The 16,334-nt window shown below is 42.7% G+C and overlaps 1 protein-coding gene and 1 long non-coding RNA gene across 8 annotated transcripts in view; one reads left to right on the forward strand and one right to left on the reverse strand.

Moving 5' to 3' along the window:
- Positions 1-16,334, forward strand: part of lama2 (laminin, alpha 2) — a 179,025-nt gene that overhangs the window by 51,670 nt on the left and 111,021 nt on the right. For all 6 annotated transcript variants that reach the window (XM_078942947.1, XM_078942948.1, XM_078942949.1 and 3 more), the window contains exons 2-3: positions 14,477-14,647; positions 15,284-15,396. In XM_078942947.1, coding sequence (XP_078799073.1) covers positions 14,477-14,647; positions 15,284-15,396 — 284 coding nt within the window. The remainder of the gene's footprint in view (positions 1-14,476; positions 14,648-15,283; positions 15,397-16,334) is intronic.
- On the reverse strand, positions 575-10,298 carry LOC144990157 (uncharacterized). 2 transcript variants are annotated; one of them, XR_013654131.1, is made up of 4 exons: positions 10,284-10,298; positions 2,101-2,176; positions 1,208-1,303; positions 575-715 (listed from the first exon to the last, which is right to left on the reverse strand). It is a non-coding gene; the product is annotated as an uncharacterized LOC144990157 (long non-coding RNA). The 2 variants fall into 2 exon arrangements; XR_013654130.1 differs by lacking the exon at positions 10,284-10,298 and having other exon boundaries at positions 2,101-2,232.

Consider the following 16,334-nt stretch of genomic DNA (forward strand, 5'->3'; position numbering starts at 1 on the left):
ATTTTCCAACTAAAAAACGCTTTAACTAACTATATTTTTATATTACTCAACTCATAAAATATGTAAAATTCACTCAAATGCTTTATAAATTCTTTAACTCATTAAATGTGTAGCATTGAAAATATTTAAAATTCTTCAGCTTAAAATGTATTCTAAACAGAGATATTGATACTGCCCCACTACATTTTAAAGGCTAACATTGATAAAAACCAACAAACGTGAAGGCCACACAATAGTGATTGCATAATACACTTTTTTTAATTGCTCTTTAAAAAAAAGCACAAATATCAAGAGGATGACGAAACAATAAGTGCAATAAAACTGCATTATAAGAGTGCCACACAACATATTGACAAAAAGAGTTGGTTTTGTATTGTACGGCAGAAAAAGCAAATGATCACAACAAAACACATTAGTTACATAACACTTAAACCAACAAATAGTCCATTCTGGAAGACTCACTCAACGAAACATTCTTCAGCGTCAATAAATGTCCTTTCAGTGGTTTGCTGTCCTCAAGGTTCAAGACAGCATTCTGAATAAATATGAAGGCAAGTTCAAGTTTTTTGGGGTGCTGTAGGTCCAGAGCATAGATGTCCCCAAAGAGTAGAAGAGATTAGTCAGCCAGATGTGTGGGACCACTGACGGCAGCATCAGGAGCATCACCACGACAACTGAGAAGATACCCACAGCAGTGTCTGTGAGGTCTGGTATTCTGGAAAATACAAAACAAAAAACACAGATGAGTTCAGACCCTCAAAGATATTCATCACACTAATGTCCAAAACTGACATTCCTGCCATCTGTCAATGGGAATCTTTTCATGCTAACATTGTTAGCTTTTAATCAACTGGCTATGATGTTTTAAGGACCAACTCCAATTAAAATTGTGTTTTTAAAAAGTTCTTTAGCATTTTTCTGAAGGAGGACATTTATAAAATAATTTAAGACTAAAGCTTCATTTTTCTTTATTCAAATAATGATGGATCAGGAGCAGAAAAAGGTAAACGAAAATGTTCCCACTCCTTCCAATCAGGAGTCCCTGATGTTCGCCTTTCATCTTCCATCTCATTTTTAAAACCATTTAAAAATATCACTCAGTTTACAAACTACAAACAATTGCCCTATTTATTATGTCACTCAATAAAATCTCAATCAATATTAAAGGATTAGTGAAAACCATTGACAGGGAGTCGTTTGGACTTACTGTACAGGTCTTGAAGAAGTTGGAGGCATCTTCATGCAGATAAACAGGAAGTGCAAGGAGGACAAGTGCCCGTCTCATGTTCACGTCACGCTGGTCCTAAAAGAATAAAAAGAAATATCCATTACCTTTGAAGCAAATGCAGAGCAAACACTTCCAATATTTATTTAAGGAACTTTAAGAAATAATAAAATGATACCTTTTCTAGATGTCTATTTCTAGTGAGAGTACAATACAGTGTTCATGGCATGATCCACTTCAGGTCAAAGACCCAAAGTCATTTTTAAGGCAAGTTACACCTTGGCTTCTTACAGCTGTTATCCGTTTTTGAATTATGCACATTAGAAATTCACCTGGAGGTCATAAATCCTAACCAAGCTGGCCAGTTCCTGTCTGTTTTGGTGGACTTAGTCTCAGAAAAGGGCAGCTTTAAGTTACACAAACATGTAAAAACTGCACAATTTCCTCTGACTGCATCTACTCTACATAAATCCATTTCAGATCTTGACAGATGAGTTTTCATGGTTTCAAATGATGGAATGGTGCTAATGCAACATCATTTTATTATTGTAATATACTGTCATAAAGACATGACAATATTCCAAAGTGTTTCCACATACATGGCAGTGGAAACACTTTGGAATATTTGCTATGTAGTACTGCAGTATTATATGTAGTACTGCATAGTGCCAAAGTAACAGAACACAACTTGCACCTCCATTCCATTGTGCCACCTTCAGCCTGCAATCTAAATATGTTTAGTTAAATTGTAAATAATTTCAACTCTATTTAGACCTTTGGCTAGTTAAAATGTGCATAAATGTTTCCATGCTGCCGTATAAATCTAATAATGGTAATAGTTCAGGATGAATATATTAAATAAGTATAAAACTCACCCACTGACACCTCTTTTCTGGTGAAATGGTGACTTTCTGGTGAACTTTCTGAAGTTCAGTTTCTGAAGTTCAGTATCTGAAAAAGTCCAAAAGAGATTTTTCAATGTTAAAAAATGTTTCAATTATATTCTGATCAGATCGCGTGATGCTGTAGTATCGCGAGACCCAGCGAGACGAGTGTGGTGAGTCGACTTGGCGGCGCGTAAGCATTTGAACAAACATTTTCGATCTTGTTTCATTTTTCCGCCATATTAAAACATTTCCTGCTAACTAACATAACCTGTTAAGAGTATTAAGCTTCTGTCAGCCTGGAGGACCTGGAGAATTTCATTGACGAGTGTTTTAATACCTGCAACATGGTGAAGCCCAGAACCGCCACCACCACCCCCTCCGCCAAGCGTGAACGGCCTGAGGACTCTCCCGGGGCTGTGTCCTCTCCAGGCAGCGGAATGAGCGATATCCTGGATTCGATTGACAAAAAGCTCTCCAGCTTTGATGGCCGCCTCAATCTGCTGGAGATCCTCCATAGAGAATTTCAAGGTCTGCGGGAGTCTCTGGAATTCAGCCAGCAGCAGGTGCGGGAGCTCGCAGCGGAGAACCAGGCCCTCAGAGAGACCGTGAAGACCCTGAGCAGTGACACCGCCCGTCTCTCCGAGGAGAACCGATCCATCAAGGAAACCCTCCTGGATCTTCAGTCGAGGAGCATGAGGGACAATCTAGTGGTCGCGGGGGTTCCAGAGGAGGTAGGAGAAGACCCCGAAGCCACCGTGAGATCCTTTTTACAGGTCCACCTGAAGCTCCCCAAGGAGGAGGTGCAGAAGATCTCCTTCCACAGGGTTCACCGCCTCGGAGGAAGAAGGTCCGACCACCAGCGCCCGCGTCCTATTGTGGCTAAATTCGAACATTTCAAACAGAAGGAGTTGGTGAAGGGCCGCGGACGGGAACTGAGAGGCACGCATTACAGCGTTAATGACCAGTTCCCGGCAGAAATCCTCCGTAGAAGGAAGATCCTGTTCCCGCTGAGGAGGAAGCATCTTGCTGCTGGTTCGAGAGCGATTGTGGCCGTTGACAAACTGTACGTGGACGGACGGCTGTTCCGGGACCCGGAGATCACCCCCTGGCTGTGCTGAAGGCTTTCAGATCCGCGCTGAGAACATCTGCGCTGCCCAGAAGAAACCCGCTAAACTTACTTCAATGAATGGAAAACCGGATCATCAATAATCCACACCTCGATCGCAGGAAAACAGTCTTTTTTTTTTCTTCGTCACCTCAGTCCCACTGATGTTTCTATTGTTGTTTTGTTGTTGTTTTCGTTTTCCCTTCTATCTCTTTTTTTCTTTCCTTTACTCTCCCCCCCCCCTCTCCCCCCTCATTATACGTAAATCACCTGGAAGCAACTCATCCTCGGTAAGTATTTATTTATGCACGGAACGGGCGCGCGCTCACACAAGCGCACACAGGGGCGTGCACATGCGATCCCGCACACACACGCTGACATACTGCAATCACCTCACACAGGCTCTCATAGGACGCACGCGACACACAGCTCACATAACCAGAAAACGTTCACGCGCACAGCGCTTCTCAAATGCGGGCACGCGCACACGGACTGGCACACAAGCACTACTTAGCTTTACACCTTTTCAGTCAGAGCAGTTATGAACAGTCTTAACATCGTTAGCTGGAATGTGCGTGGACTTGGCTCTGAGCCAAAGAGACTGAAAGTGTTAAATCACCTGGATGGTCTAAAAGCAGATATAGCTCTACTGCAGGAGACCCATTTATCAGATTCTTTGAATCACCTTATGTGCTGCTTACAATTTCCAGTTATATACTCTGCCAGTTACAACTCCAAACAAAGAGGAGTTGCTGTTTTAATTAATAAAAATCTTAATTTTACTCATAAGGATACAGTTACTGACCCAGAAGGCAGATTTGTAATCATTAATATATCCATTCAGAATAAGGACTTTTGTATAGTGAGTATTTATGGTCCTAATGTTGACGACTCTTCCTTCTTTCACAGATTCTTCACCTCACTCTCAGTTCACTCTGACTCCACAATCATTATAGGAGGAGACTTCAACCTTGTTTTGGACCCTGAACTTGACAGACTCAGCACAGCAGCAAACCAGCGTACATGGCGGTCTGCAAGTATTCTAAAGCAGTACATGAATGATCTGGGTCTCTGCGACGCGTGGCGCTCATGTCACCCAAGCACTAAAGGGTTCACCTTTTTTTCTCCAGTTCACTATTCACACTCCCGTTTAGACTATTTATTAATCAGTAACTCTCTTTTAAAAAATATTCAAAGCTCCAATATCCATCCAATTATTATCAGTGATCATGCACCAGTCTCTGTAAACATTTCTAGGGAAAAATCCACACCCTCTGGTACAACCTGGAGGTTTAATACGTCTCTGTTAAAGGACCAGGAATTTCTTGAATTCTTTAAAAAAGAGTGGGCAACCTTCTTAGACTTCAACAATACTCCAGACATCCCACCGTGCGTTCTTTGGGAAGCAGCAAAGGCAGTCATGAGAGGGAAAATCATTTCTTATTCAACGCACAAAAAACGCAAAGAGAAAGCAGATTTATTAGAATTAGAAAATAAAATCAAAACCCTGGAGACTGCTTATGCTGCTTCTGCACAGGAACACATTCTGGGAGATCTGAAAAATTTAAAGCTGCAGTTAAATGACATCATTAATAAACAAACACAATTTCAAATACAAAGGCTACGACTTGAAAGATTTGAAAACTCTAATAAATCTGGCAAATTTCTGGCTAATCAGCTTAAAATTAACAGAGAAAAATCATCAATCACCTCTATTATGGACCAAACAGGAAATGTCACCCATGACCCGGTCAAAATTAATAACGAATTTGAAAACTTTTATAAAAACCTGTACACACCGCAGATCAATCCGTCAGAGCAAAGTATTGACTCATTTCTTAATAATGTAAACCTACCCAGGCTAAATGAGGATCAAATCACAAACTTAGATTCTCCGCTCTTGCCGTCTGAACTTCATGAAGCTCTGTTACTTATGCCCAATGGTAAAGCACCAGGGCCTGATGGCTTTCCTGCTGAGTTTTATAAAGAATTCTGGGAACAACTGGCACCAACATTTTATAAAACTGTCACATCTATTAATGAGAGCCAATCAATGCCACCTAACATGAACTCAGCCAACATAATTCTTCTTCTAAAACCAGACAAAGATCCCACTAGTCCTTCAAGCTATCGCCCCATTTCTTTAATCAATGCAGATGTAAAAATTATCTGCAAAGCACTAGCACAGAGAATAGAAAAAATCACTCCTCACATAATTCACTTCGACCAGACTGGATTCATCAAAGGCAGACACTCGGATGATAATGTCCGTAGACTAGTTAATATAATAGACTTTGCCACCATTAAAAAACAGGAAATGACGGTACTATCGCTGGATGCTGAAAAAGCCTTTGACAGAGTTAATTGGAAGTTCCTTATTGCTGCCCTCCATAAGTTTGGTTTTGGAGAAGCATTCATCAATTGGATCAAAATATTATATCACAACCCCAATGCATCAGTTAGAACTAATAAACAGACTTCAAACAGGTTTTTTCTTGGAAGAGGAACCAGACAGGGCTGCCCACTCTCTCCTTCTCTTTTTGCTATATTCATTGAGCCTTTAGCTGCAGCAATAAGACAGAATGAGAGCATTATAGGAATAAAAACCAAACACAGCCATCATAAAATTAGTCTTTATGCGGATGACATATTACTGTTTTTAAGGAATTTACATTCTGTAAATGAAACAGCAATGATCATAAATGAATTCTCCTCCATATCAGACTATTCCATTAATTGGAATAAGTCTGTTTTATTACCACTCAACAGGAATATGGAACAAAGACTCACAATTCCAGTTAAAACAGGAAATATCAAATATCTGGGTATCTACTTTTCCCCCAAACTATCAGAACTGGTGCAGCTAAACCACACCCCATTACTGAAAAGCATACAGGACGATCTAACACGCTGGACCAACCTGCCTCTGTCCCTTATGGGCAAAGTAGCCACGGTTAAAATGAAAATCTTACCCAAGGTTAATTATCTCTTCTCAATGATTCCCACACAACCGCCATTAAAATGGTTCAAAACATTAGACTCATCCATATCAAGCTTTCTATGGAACAACAAACCTGCAAGAATTAGTCTAAAAACTTTAAAATCTGCAAAAAGCTGTGGAGGATTAGAACTACCTAATTTCCACAAATACTTTCTTGCAAATAGATTACAATATATCTTAAAATGGTTAAAAAATAATCCAGAAACCAACTCATGGTTAGACTTGGAACAGGTGTTATGTGGAAAGATCAACCTGTCACAGCTACCATTTATTAGCCAAACAGTTAAAAAACAGGATTGTTTCAAAAGCATTAATATAAATGCCACCTTAACAGCCTGGTGGGAATTTCTCAAAATATCAAAATCATCAATTCAACCGTGCAAAATGACACCCATCTGGAACAACCCGGACATCCTTATTAACAAAAAAATGATTCACTTCCCAGCTTGGCAAGCAGGGGGCATAAAACAACTAGAGCACGTAATTATTGATAGAAGATTCATAACCCCCCAGGAACTTCAAGACAAACATGGAATAAATAACTTCTTGGAATATCAGCAACTTAAATCAAGTATTACTAAAAAGTATAAAATTAAAGACGACGATTTAAAGCTACCAGATGTAGTTACCACTCTGATTAATTTTTCAATGAATAGAACTCTCTCCAAAATATACAAACTTTTATGTAATTTAGATAACAATATTGCCCTTCCAACAAAAAAATGGGATGCAGATTTGAGCATCAGCACAGATGAAAGCTTCTGGTCAGAACTTTGTCTAAACACCTTTAAACTGACAAAAAGTCCAAATCTGCAGCTAATCCATCTCAAAACTCTTCACAGAATTTACTACACTGGACAGAGGATGTTCAAGATGGGTCTCAGTAACTCAGACATTTGCGAGCACTGTGATAATAATCTACCCGACAGCTACATGCACGCACTGTGGTTCTGCACTCCTGTCAGGGCTCTCTGGCAGCAGGTATGTGCCGATTTATCAGTCTGGCTTAAGGTTTCAATCACTGCCTCACCGTCACTTTGTGTGCTTGGTGACATGAGTGCCATCGATATAGAAGAAGGATTAGCATCTATCATTTTCATAACTCTTTGTATTGCCAAAAAAACTATTTTAATAAATTGGAAAAACAAGAAAAATATAAACATAAGTCAACACAGAAATCTGCTGTTTGATCATATCAGCTTGGAAAAAATGTCAGCCCAAAGCTCAAGTAACTTTGAAAGAATTCAGTCTCTCTGGTCTCCTGTGGTTGACTCCATGACTTAGGGGGTGGAGGGCCTGGTCGTCGCTGCTCCTTGCCCTTCTGCCGTGGTTTGGGGTGGGGGTCGGGGCTTCCGGTGCCTGGCGGGGGCGGTGGGGGGCTCCGTTGGTCGGGGGGTCGGGTCCGGTGCCTGGGTGGGGCGGGCTGGGGCGCTGCGTGGTCCTCTGGGCTTGGGTGTGGGGGTGCGTGGTGGGGGGGTGGGGTGGTGGTCTGGCTTGGCTTGGGGGGGTGGTCCCTTTGCCTGTGCTGGGGGGGGTTGGCGGGGGGCCCTGCTCGGGTGGGGGGGGCCCAGCGGCGCCGGATGGGCTGCCCATCTGCACCTGGGGCTGGGATCGGCCCTTCCCTGGCTCTGGGACGGGACGGGACAACCCTCTCGGGGCCCCCGGTCGCTCTGGGTGTCACCCGCTTCGGCTGCGGGGTCTGGGGTGGGGTGGGGTGGGGGGCTTGTCGGCCCTGTCCTGTGGGGGGGCGTTCTGGGGGGGAGGGGGGGCCCATTATTAGTACGGGTCGGGGGGGCTAGCGGGTCGGGGTCTCCGCTGAGGCAATCAGTGGTTGCCTCGGCCGGTTGGCCTCCTCGGTCCCGTCGAGGCCTGACCAGAGCTCTTCTAGGGCCGGCGTCTGGGGGTGGGGGCCTGGGCTTGCTCCGGGGGGGGGCGACGCTTTCTGGCTCCTCTCTCTCTGTGTGGGGTGGGTGGTGCCGGGCCTGGGGTGTCGGCGCCTCCGGGGGTGGGCCCCTGGGCTGGGTGGCCCTGGCCCCTTTGCTGGGGGTGGGCTGGGGGACGGCTGTTTGACCACCGGGGGACAGTCTACCAGCTGTCCCCAACTTACCCCCTTCCTTATATAACCTCATATTAGGGTGAGGGGGTGGGGGGTTTAGCCTGCGATGCGCCTTGGGGGGGGGGCTACTTGGGAGTGGCCCCCCTCCTATGGTTGCCGTATGGAGTGGGCCCCCCCTCTTTCGGTTTTATTTGCACCTTAGACACGTAGGGTCCTTGGTAGGGGGGGTGCTTGGACATCACTGCCAGCAAGCAGCAGATGTCCTCCTGGCACCCTACCCGCCAATTTTAACCGCACCTTAGACATTTAGGGCCCCTTGGTGTGGAGGGTGAGGGGACATCACTGTGAGTAATCAGGAGATGTCCCCTTAGTGCCCTACTCGCCAATTTTAACTGCACCCCCCTTAGTACACACACCCCTCCCCCTTCAATATATACATTCAAACATAAACACACACACATGCACACAAACACCCTCTCAAACACCCATACACGCACACACATTTTACAAGGAAGGTGGGACCTGGGTCCATCTGTCCCCTACCCCGTCCCTGGTGGGGGGTGTGGGCCCCTTGGCGATGGCGGCCGTGTCCCTTGGGTGCCGGCTCCCTGGGCCCGGCGGTGCTCTCTCCGCACGGTGGGGGGGTTCATATTACACCTGAGCCGGGGGTGTTCGTGTCCCTGGGGGGTGGGTCCTGGTCCTTGCCCCTGGGCGCTGGGCCCCGCCAAACTTCCAACATGGCCGAGCCTGGTCGGGCCATATTTATAACATCCCTTATGGGCCGCCCTTTTTTCCCCGGGGTTCCCCCCTCCTGGGCGGGGGCGGCGGGCCCCTGCCTTGCTCCTACCTGGACCAACCGTGGGCCGGGTGGGTGGCTGCCTGGAGTGCGGAGCGGGTCTCCCTTGGGGGGTCCTGGCTCGTACCTGGGGTCGGGGCGGGGGGATGCCCGGGACTCCTGGGTGGTGGTGGGGTGCTCGTCTGGGGCTGTGGGCGTCCCTCTCCGGTGGGGCCCTGCGTTGGGCTCTTCCGGCGCGGCGGGGGCTGCTTTCCTGGCTGGGCTGGGGCGGCGCTCTCTTTCCCTCTGCGCCTCCCTGCTCTCTGGCTCTGGGGGCCTCGCGGCGGTCCTGCTGGCCCTGGCCTGGGTGGCGGTCTTGGTCGCCCGGGGGGCGGTTGTTCCCTGCCTGTTCCCGTGTGGCGCTGGGGGAATTCCGGCTGCCGCTGCTGCTGCGGCGGGGGTATGGGTGTGGGGGTGGCTGGGCGCTCCTCCTCCTTCTTTTCACATTCCACCATCCATTTTAGAAGAACATAAACACTCACCTGAGCACAGGTGTTAGCTCACCTTTGCACTAATAGTTTGCATGATTGAATGAATGAAAGATTTCACACTAGTTGGTTTAAAGGCATAAGTATGCGTTCGTGAACACTATCTGTTTTGTGTGCATGTTGACATGTGGACATTTCTGCGGCTAGCAGGTGTGTTGATAATATTTGAGTGTGTGTGAACAGGCCCCGCCCTTTTTGTACTACATTTGAACCGTACCGTAACGATAAACAACCAGTAAACCTGCCTGCTCTATGCTGCTTCATGGTCTTACCCCCCTTCCCCTCCTATTATCACCCTCCTACCCCCCCTCTCTCTAACGTCCCTCTCTCTTGTTCCCCTCTTTCCTTTTCCGTCCGGTCCAACACCAAAGATTTTCAAACATGATTGAAATTAATAAAGTTTGGCCTCAATTACAAAAGGGGTTTATTCAGACATACCTTTGGTTTGTCTGAAGATGAATAACCCCTCTTGTTAGAATAAAATATGTCCAACACAAGAGGCCCTCAGCTCTCATCTGTTTGCCTAGCTGTTGGACAGGACAAGTTAAAAAAAAAAAAAAAAAAAAAAAAAAAAAAAAAAAAAATTATATTCTGATCAAAAAACATTTATTGCACTACACAACCTATTGCATTTTTTGTTTTTTTAAAATAGCTCTAGACAAATAACTGATCAGGAGACAAGTTACCTGGCTGGCCTTGGCCTTGGCGTCTACCTGAGGTGAAACACTGAACACTCTGTAGTTCGGTACCTGAACACAACACGAGCACGTTGATTAATTTATTTTTACAAAAACCTTTTTTATAACGGAGATCAGTGATTTATAAAAGCTTAAAGCTGCATTCAAAACCCAATGCTTCCATGTAGCAACCAGGCTTAAAACTGTTGGCGGTAGCTCCTCCCACACAACCGTTAGAGGCTTTGAGTGACATTTTTGGACAAATGTCCAGCAGCAAACTTTAGCCACAGACAGAGGCCTCCAACGAGAATTTCACACGCGGATCATGTTTAGTGTGATTGCAGCATAACAGATCATTTCTACCTACCTCTGAAAAAAAAACAACCTCATCACTGTCGTAACTTACGGGCAGAAATGCATTTTGGGTTTGGCTCGCCATACGTCTGCTATGACAAACTAATCATGTATGCATTGCCACATTAAGCTCTAAAACAATCATAACACACATATGTTTAAACAACAGTAAACCACATTTACGGTAGTATAAGAGCATTTTTAAAGCATTCATTCAAAATAAACCATGAACGATACTTACCAAATTAAATCAGGGCTGAAGACAAGACGGCACCATCAGCGATGAGGCGGATGAAAAAAAAAACCCGAGGTTGGGGCGTCTTGAAGCGGGACGAAATCGCAACGCTTTGCAGAAAAATAAAATGCTCGACTTTCAATTTCAAACGTCGCATACTCGCATTCGGCAAATCCAACATGGCCACTTGAGCTAACGTAGAGAAAACGAAAGACCCTCCCACCAGTACGTGATGACGTCATGACGCTACTTCAGTGATCTTAAAAATTTTGAGTGCTAGATACAAATAAGCTTTAAAATATTTAGCACTGTTAAGTTAAATTTGAAAAAATCTTGATAGAGCTTAATACTTTATAGTTGAATCAACTACAAAATGACATTTAAGTTGTGTAACCTTAATAGTTATGAGTCAGTACAAGTGATAGGGTTTAGAGTGTGTTCAAAATGGGAGGTGGCGGCCTCTCGTCCAATCAGAGCACGAGAAATCATCTGCCTTCCGTTTCATGCAAAGTGCCTTCCTTTTCATTCAAAGTGCCTTCCTTTTCATCCAAAGTCACTTCCGTTTCATGCATACTCCTCTCTCACACACACATATAAACTCTTCCTCACACGTTCATATATACTTGTCTTTCACATACATACATTCTTTTTTAAGAGTGACAATGAGAGTGAGAATGTATGTATGTGTAAAGTAATATATATGCATGCGAGAGAGAGAATATATGAATGTGCAAGTGAGAATATATGTATGCGAAAGAGAGTATATATGACTGTGAGAGCAAGAATGTATGAATGTGAGAGAGAGAATATATGGATGCGTAAGAGAATATATGTATGCGAAAGAGAGTATATATGACTGTGAGAGCAAGAATGTATGAATGTGAATGGTTCAGAATAAATAATGTCTTATAGGGCCCCTCATAAGAAAAAGCTTTATGACTTTTATATGTTGCTTCATCTCGAGATTAATAGTTGAAGATTACTTAATTTCAGTTCAGTAAAAACGCTTGTTTCTTAATCTAGCTACAGTATATAATCTTTCATTATAGGTAAAATATCACCAGCTAAAATCCTGAATCAGTTATATTGCAAGCTACACCTATACAGTTTGAAATGTTCATAAACTAAACCTTTCAACAATCAGTTCTTAAACCGTTAACAGAGAGGAAAAAAAAGAGGCCACCGGATGCGTTCAGACACATTGGACCACGTTTATCAGGGCAGAGAGGAAACATGAACACGAATAAGTGAGTGTGTGAACTACAAGTCGTCAATGTCTCCTTGATTCAAAACTAGCTGAAAAGTGACACTAAGTATGTATCAAGCCCTCCAGCTTTCACTGTTATCTCACCTTAGTGTACAGTATAAGGATGTAAAGACAAAACATTATTTTTAGGTAAGTCAGAGCTGAATATAAGTTATTCTAAGAATGAAAATCGTGATGATTTCTGCCAAAGTTTTTCTGACGAATGTGGAGACATGTTACTGATTTTTGTCTGTGTGGAAAACATTTGAACCTCCAAACTTTGAGCTGTATGGATGCAATCTTTGGTGGTGTGCTATATTACCAAAAGTATTTGCTCACCCATCCAAATGATCAGAATCAGGTGTCCTAATCACTTGGCCTGGCCCTCAGGTGTATCAAATCAAGCATGCAGACTGTTTTTTAAAAAAACTTCTAAAAGAATGGGCATTGTACCGAATGTGAAATTCGGTGGAGGAAGAATTTATTTTCCAACATGACTGTGCACCAGTGCACAAAGCAAGTTCCATAAAGACATGGATGAGTCTGGTGTGGATGGACTGGACTGCACAGAGTCCTGACCTGAACCCCATAGAACACCTTTGGGATGAATTAGAGCAACGACTGAGAGCCAGGCCTCCTGCACCAACATCAGTGTGGGACCTCACTGATGCACTTTTGGAGGAATGGTCAGAATTTCCGATAAACACACTCCTCAACCTTGTGGACAGCCTTCCTAGAAGAGTTGAAGCTGTAACAGCTGCAAAAGGTGGGCCCACATAACATTCAACTCTATGGTTTAGGAATGGGATGGCACTTCAGTTCATATGTAAGTCAAGGAAGGTGAGCCAATACTTTTGGTAATATAGTGTAATCTACTGTCACTTTTTTTGCCCCTGGACATAACACTACCACCACATGCTTAAGAGCAGATGTGGTTTTCTTTTTACTTGTACAACAGTAATGATCATTTCACCCAAATTGACTCATTTTTTTTTTCATCAGATACTGCATTCTGCCATTTGCCAATGCAAACTGCATGGAGACTCTTTGTTGTGGCTTTTCTGGTAGTTGTGTTTCCTCACAGCTTATGGTGGTACAGACGTCCAAGCATCTGTAAATGATCTTTGCTGCTCAAAGGAAATTAATCTCTGGAATGTATGCAATCCGCTTGGTCATATCACTGAAACAAAAAGCCAAGTATTAACTTAACCAATTGCAGATGTTACATACATAAAGAAGAAAGAAACGTGAATGCAGTGAAAACATGGGGCTCCCTGAAATTACAACGTTTAGCTTAAGGTTTCGTAATGTGTGGCATGTTCTTGTCTTGGATATCTTTACCAATGTTTTGGAAACAGATATTTTTAATAGTGTAGCTGGGTGTTTGATGAGTCTGTGTACAGAAGAGAGATTTTGAGAGTCTCAGATGTTCTTCACGGTTCACCAGTTCTGACATCTGGCCAAACAGCTGGCCTCATCTGGAAACACACACATAGACACATTGACCATCCACTGACTGATAAGTAACTCATATTGTCCTTATAAGTCCCCTAAATGTTGCCCTTTATAAATTGTGTGTCCATTTGTGTACATTGCACAGTTACACATGTTGACATAAACGCTGTTGACATAAAACTACAACTGATCTCCCACACAATCTCTGTTATCCAGACAGGAAATGTGAACCATGTGCATGAATAATCGTCCTCCAGTACTTTTATGTTAACCAAGCTTGTCATTCACTCGGAAAATTCCGATGTGGTTTTACTATGGGAACAAAACAAACGAGCAACAACTGCAGTTGAAAGACATGGAAATGATTCTGTAGATTGTTTTTGCTGAAGTAAACAGCCGTGACTTGATGACAGAGTCCAGAGGGGCGTCCAACAGCCAAAGGAGGAGGTTCAAGGTTTAGCTATGAAGCTAACTCGATGAACTATTGAATGTTTTCTTTTTGTCCCGTTGTCAAAAAACATATTTTTTTTATTTTTAAAGCTAAACTTTTTAATCATAAATATTTTTCTAAATTTTGCCCAAGTGTCTGGAAAAAAAGGGATTAGAATAAACTAAAAATGAACTCAGATTAAACAACTTGGTACTGAACCTTTTCCCACCCCCTCATGTTCCAGACTAATAATTATAATGTCTTTACAAATGGCAACATAATTAAAAACAGACAGTTTTTTGGCTCACTTGAACTAGGAAGACTGCATGTAAAAGACACGGTGCTGTTTCAAACATAGCACATAGATGCAAAGCAGGATGTGATGAATGCATCAAAAGTCTGTCAGTTTTTCTGATGAATTCGTGTCTTTAAATTTGATTCCTATATAAGCGTTCTTGGGTGTTTTTTGTTCTTTCTTCCAGGACTGTTTCCCGCTGTGCTGAATCTGGCGACCATGGCAGACATAAAGGCAAATGCCACCTGCGGTTTAAATGGTCCTGAGATGTCTTGTAAGCTTGTGGAGCACGTACCAGGTCAACCTGTAAGAAACCCCCAATGTACAATCTGTGATCAGGAGAGCACAAACGAATATGGTAAGGAACTTCACTGACACGCAAGACATTGTGTGGGATGACAGTAATTAATCACGCTGGATTAATTAACTACAGCATGGCTGGCTAGATGTTAATCATCTTGTCTTAAGAGATAATTATGCTACAAGCGGAGGAATCATTTGAGATGACAAGTCGGCAGTGCTACAGTAGACTGTAGTCAATCTTCTATTCATCAAAAGGGTCAAAATATGGTTGATCAACATAACAATTAAACACTTAGACAGCTGTAAAGCCCCCCCCCCCAAAAAAAAAGTAGGAATAACAGTAAATCATAAAAAGAGTCCATAGATGGTCAAGAACTTCGACTTTTTTGACCCTTATTGTTGTTAGTCACTAAAAGAGACACAAAGGTTGTAGACATTTAGGAGATCTGGGAATACATTTGTCCAATTAAAAAATGGAGAAGTCATGAAGATATCCCATCCCATTACATCCCAGTTAATGACAGCCAGTTCCAGTTATTTTATTGCCACCTAAAGCAGTATTCAAGAGATAGAACTTACCCAGATCCTAAGTTCGCGATCAGACTTTTGGAGCCAAGTGGACAAAACATGGAGTTATGATCAGGCAAATATTCCATCCCATCAATTTTTGTCACAATTACATCTCATGCAGAGCGCCATCCAATAGAATATGCCATCGATGGAACAAACCGATGGTGGCAGAGCCCTTCCATAATGAACGGAATGGTGAACCACTATGTGACCATCACACTGGACTTGAAACAGGTATGAATACAATTACAGAGAACTCTCGAATACATTTAAATGTATCATTATTTTTATACTAAAAAAAGTGAAGGTTTAAGCAGATTTATCAAACTTTAATTTCTAATTTGGTTTATAGGTTGTACCTCGATTTCACATTTACCATGGAAAATTGTCAAAGTGGTCACCAGGTGACCAGCAGAAAGCAGAAATGACTCAAATGATACTTTTGAACTGTTTATGAAAAAACACGACTGACACAAAGATAGAAATTTGTCTGGAATTCCAAAATATAAACACATTTTATTTCCCCTCCTCTTTTCACTGACTGCTTTGTTTGCCTTCATGTTTACTTTAGTCCTAAATTGATCTGATATTGTATCAAAACTAAGTATCTTTAAAAATTAATAGTTCTTTGAACGCTATTGTGCAAGAGTTAGTTTTTAGGTATTGATTTTTCTTGTGAGTGGTGGAATGTTTTACTATGTCAGAGACTGCTTGCTTTAGATAGCTTATTATAGTCTATTAACTGTATGAAAAGATTATTCACTGGTAATAAAAATTAACCTTTTCCAACAGCCTTGAGAACCTAAAAGTCAGTAAATTAATTGTGTTTGAGTATTTCTGCAGGATAAAGCAATGCAAGTTTTCATCTGACTTTTATGCAAAATTTCTTTGCTTCTGTGTGAAAAACTGGGACACTTATGCATATACGGTAGGTCCTTGTAATATAAAATAGCGATTCCTCTTGAGCTCCTTGGCCATCCAGTATCTTAGTATACACGACAATGTAGACTCAGATTTAAAGACAGTTATGGCTGTAACTGTAGTCTGCAGTGCAATGATGCGTGAAGCATGAAGCAATGTGCTCTTTCAGTAACAAGCCTGACTGGAATTAGTCAAGCTCGCTTTCAAATCAATCTATCAAAGAGTGACGCGCTTTAAATATGGGTTTCCAT

This window comes from Oryzias latipes, chromosome 24, assembly GCF_053564925.1.
Source record: "Oryzias latipes strain Hd-rR chromosome 24, Olatipes_Hd-rR_3.1".
NCBI classification, from domain to species: Eukaryota; Metazoa; Chordata; class Actinopteri; order Beloniformes; family Adrianichthyidae; genus Oryzias; species Oryzias latipes.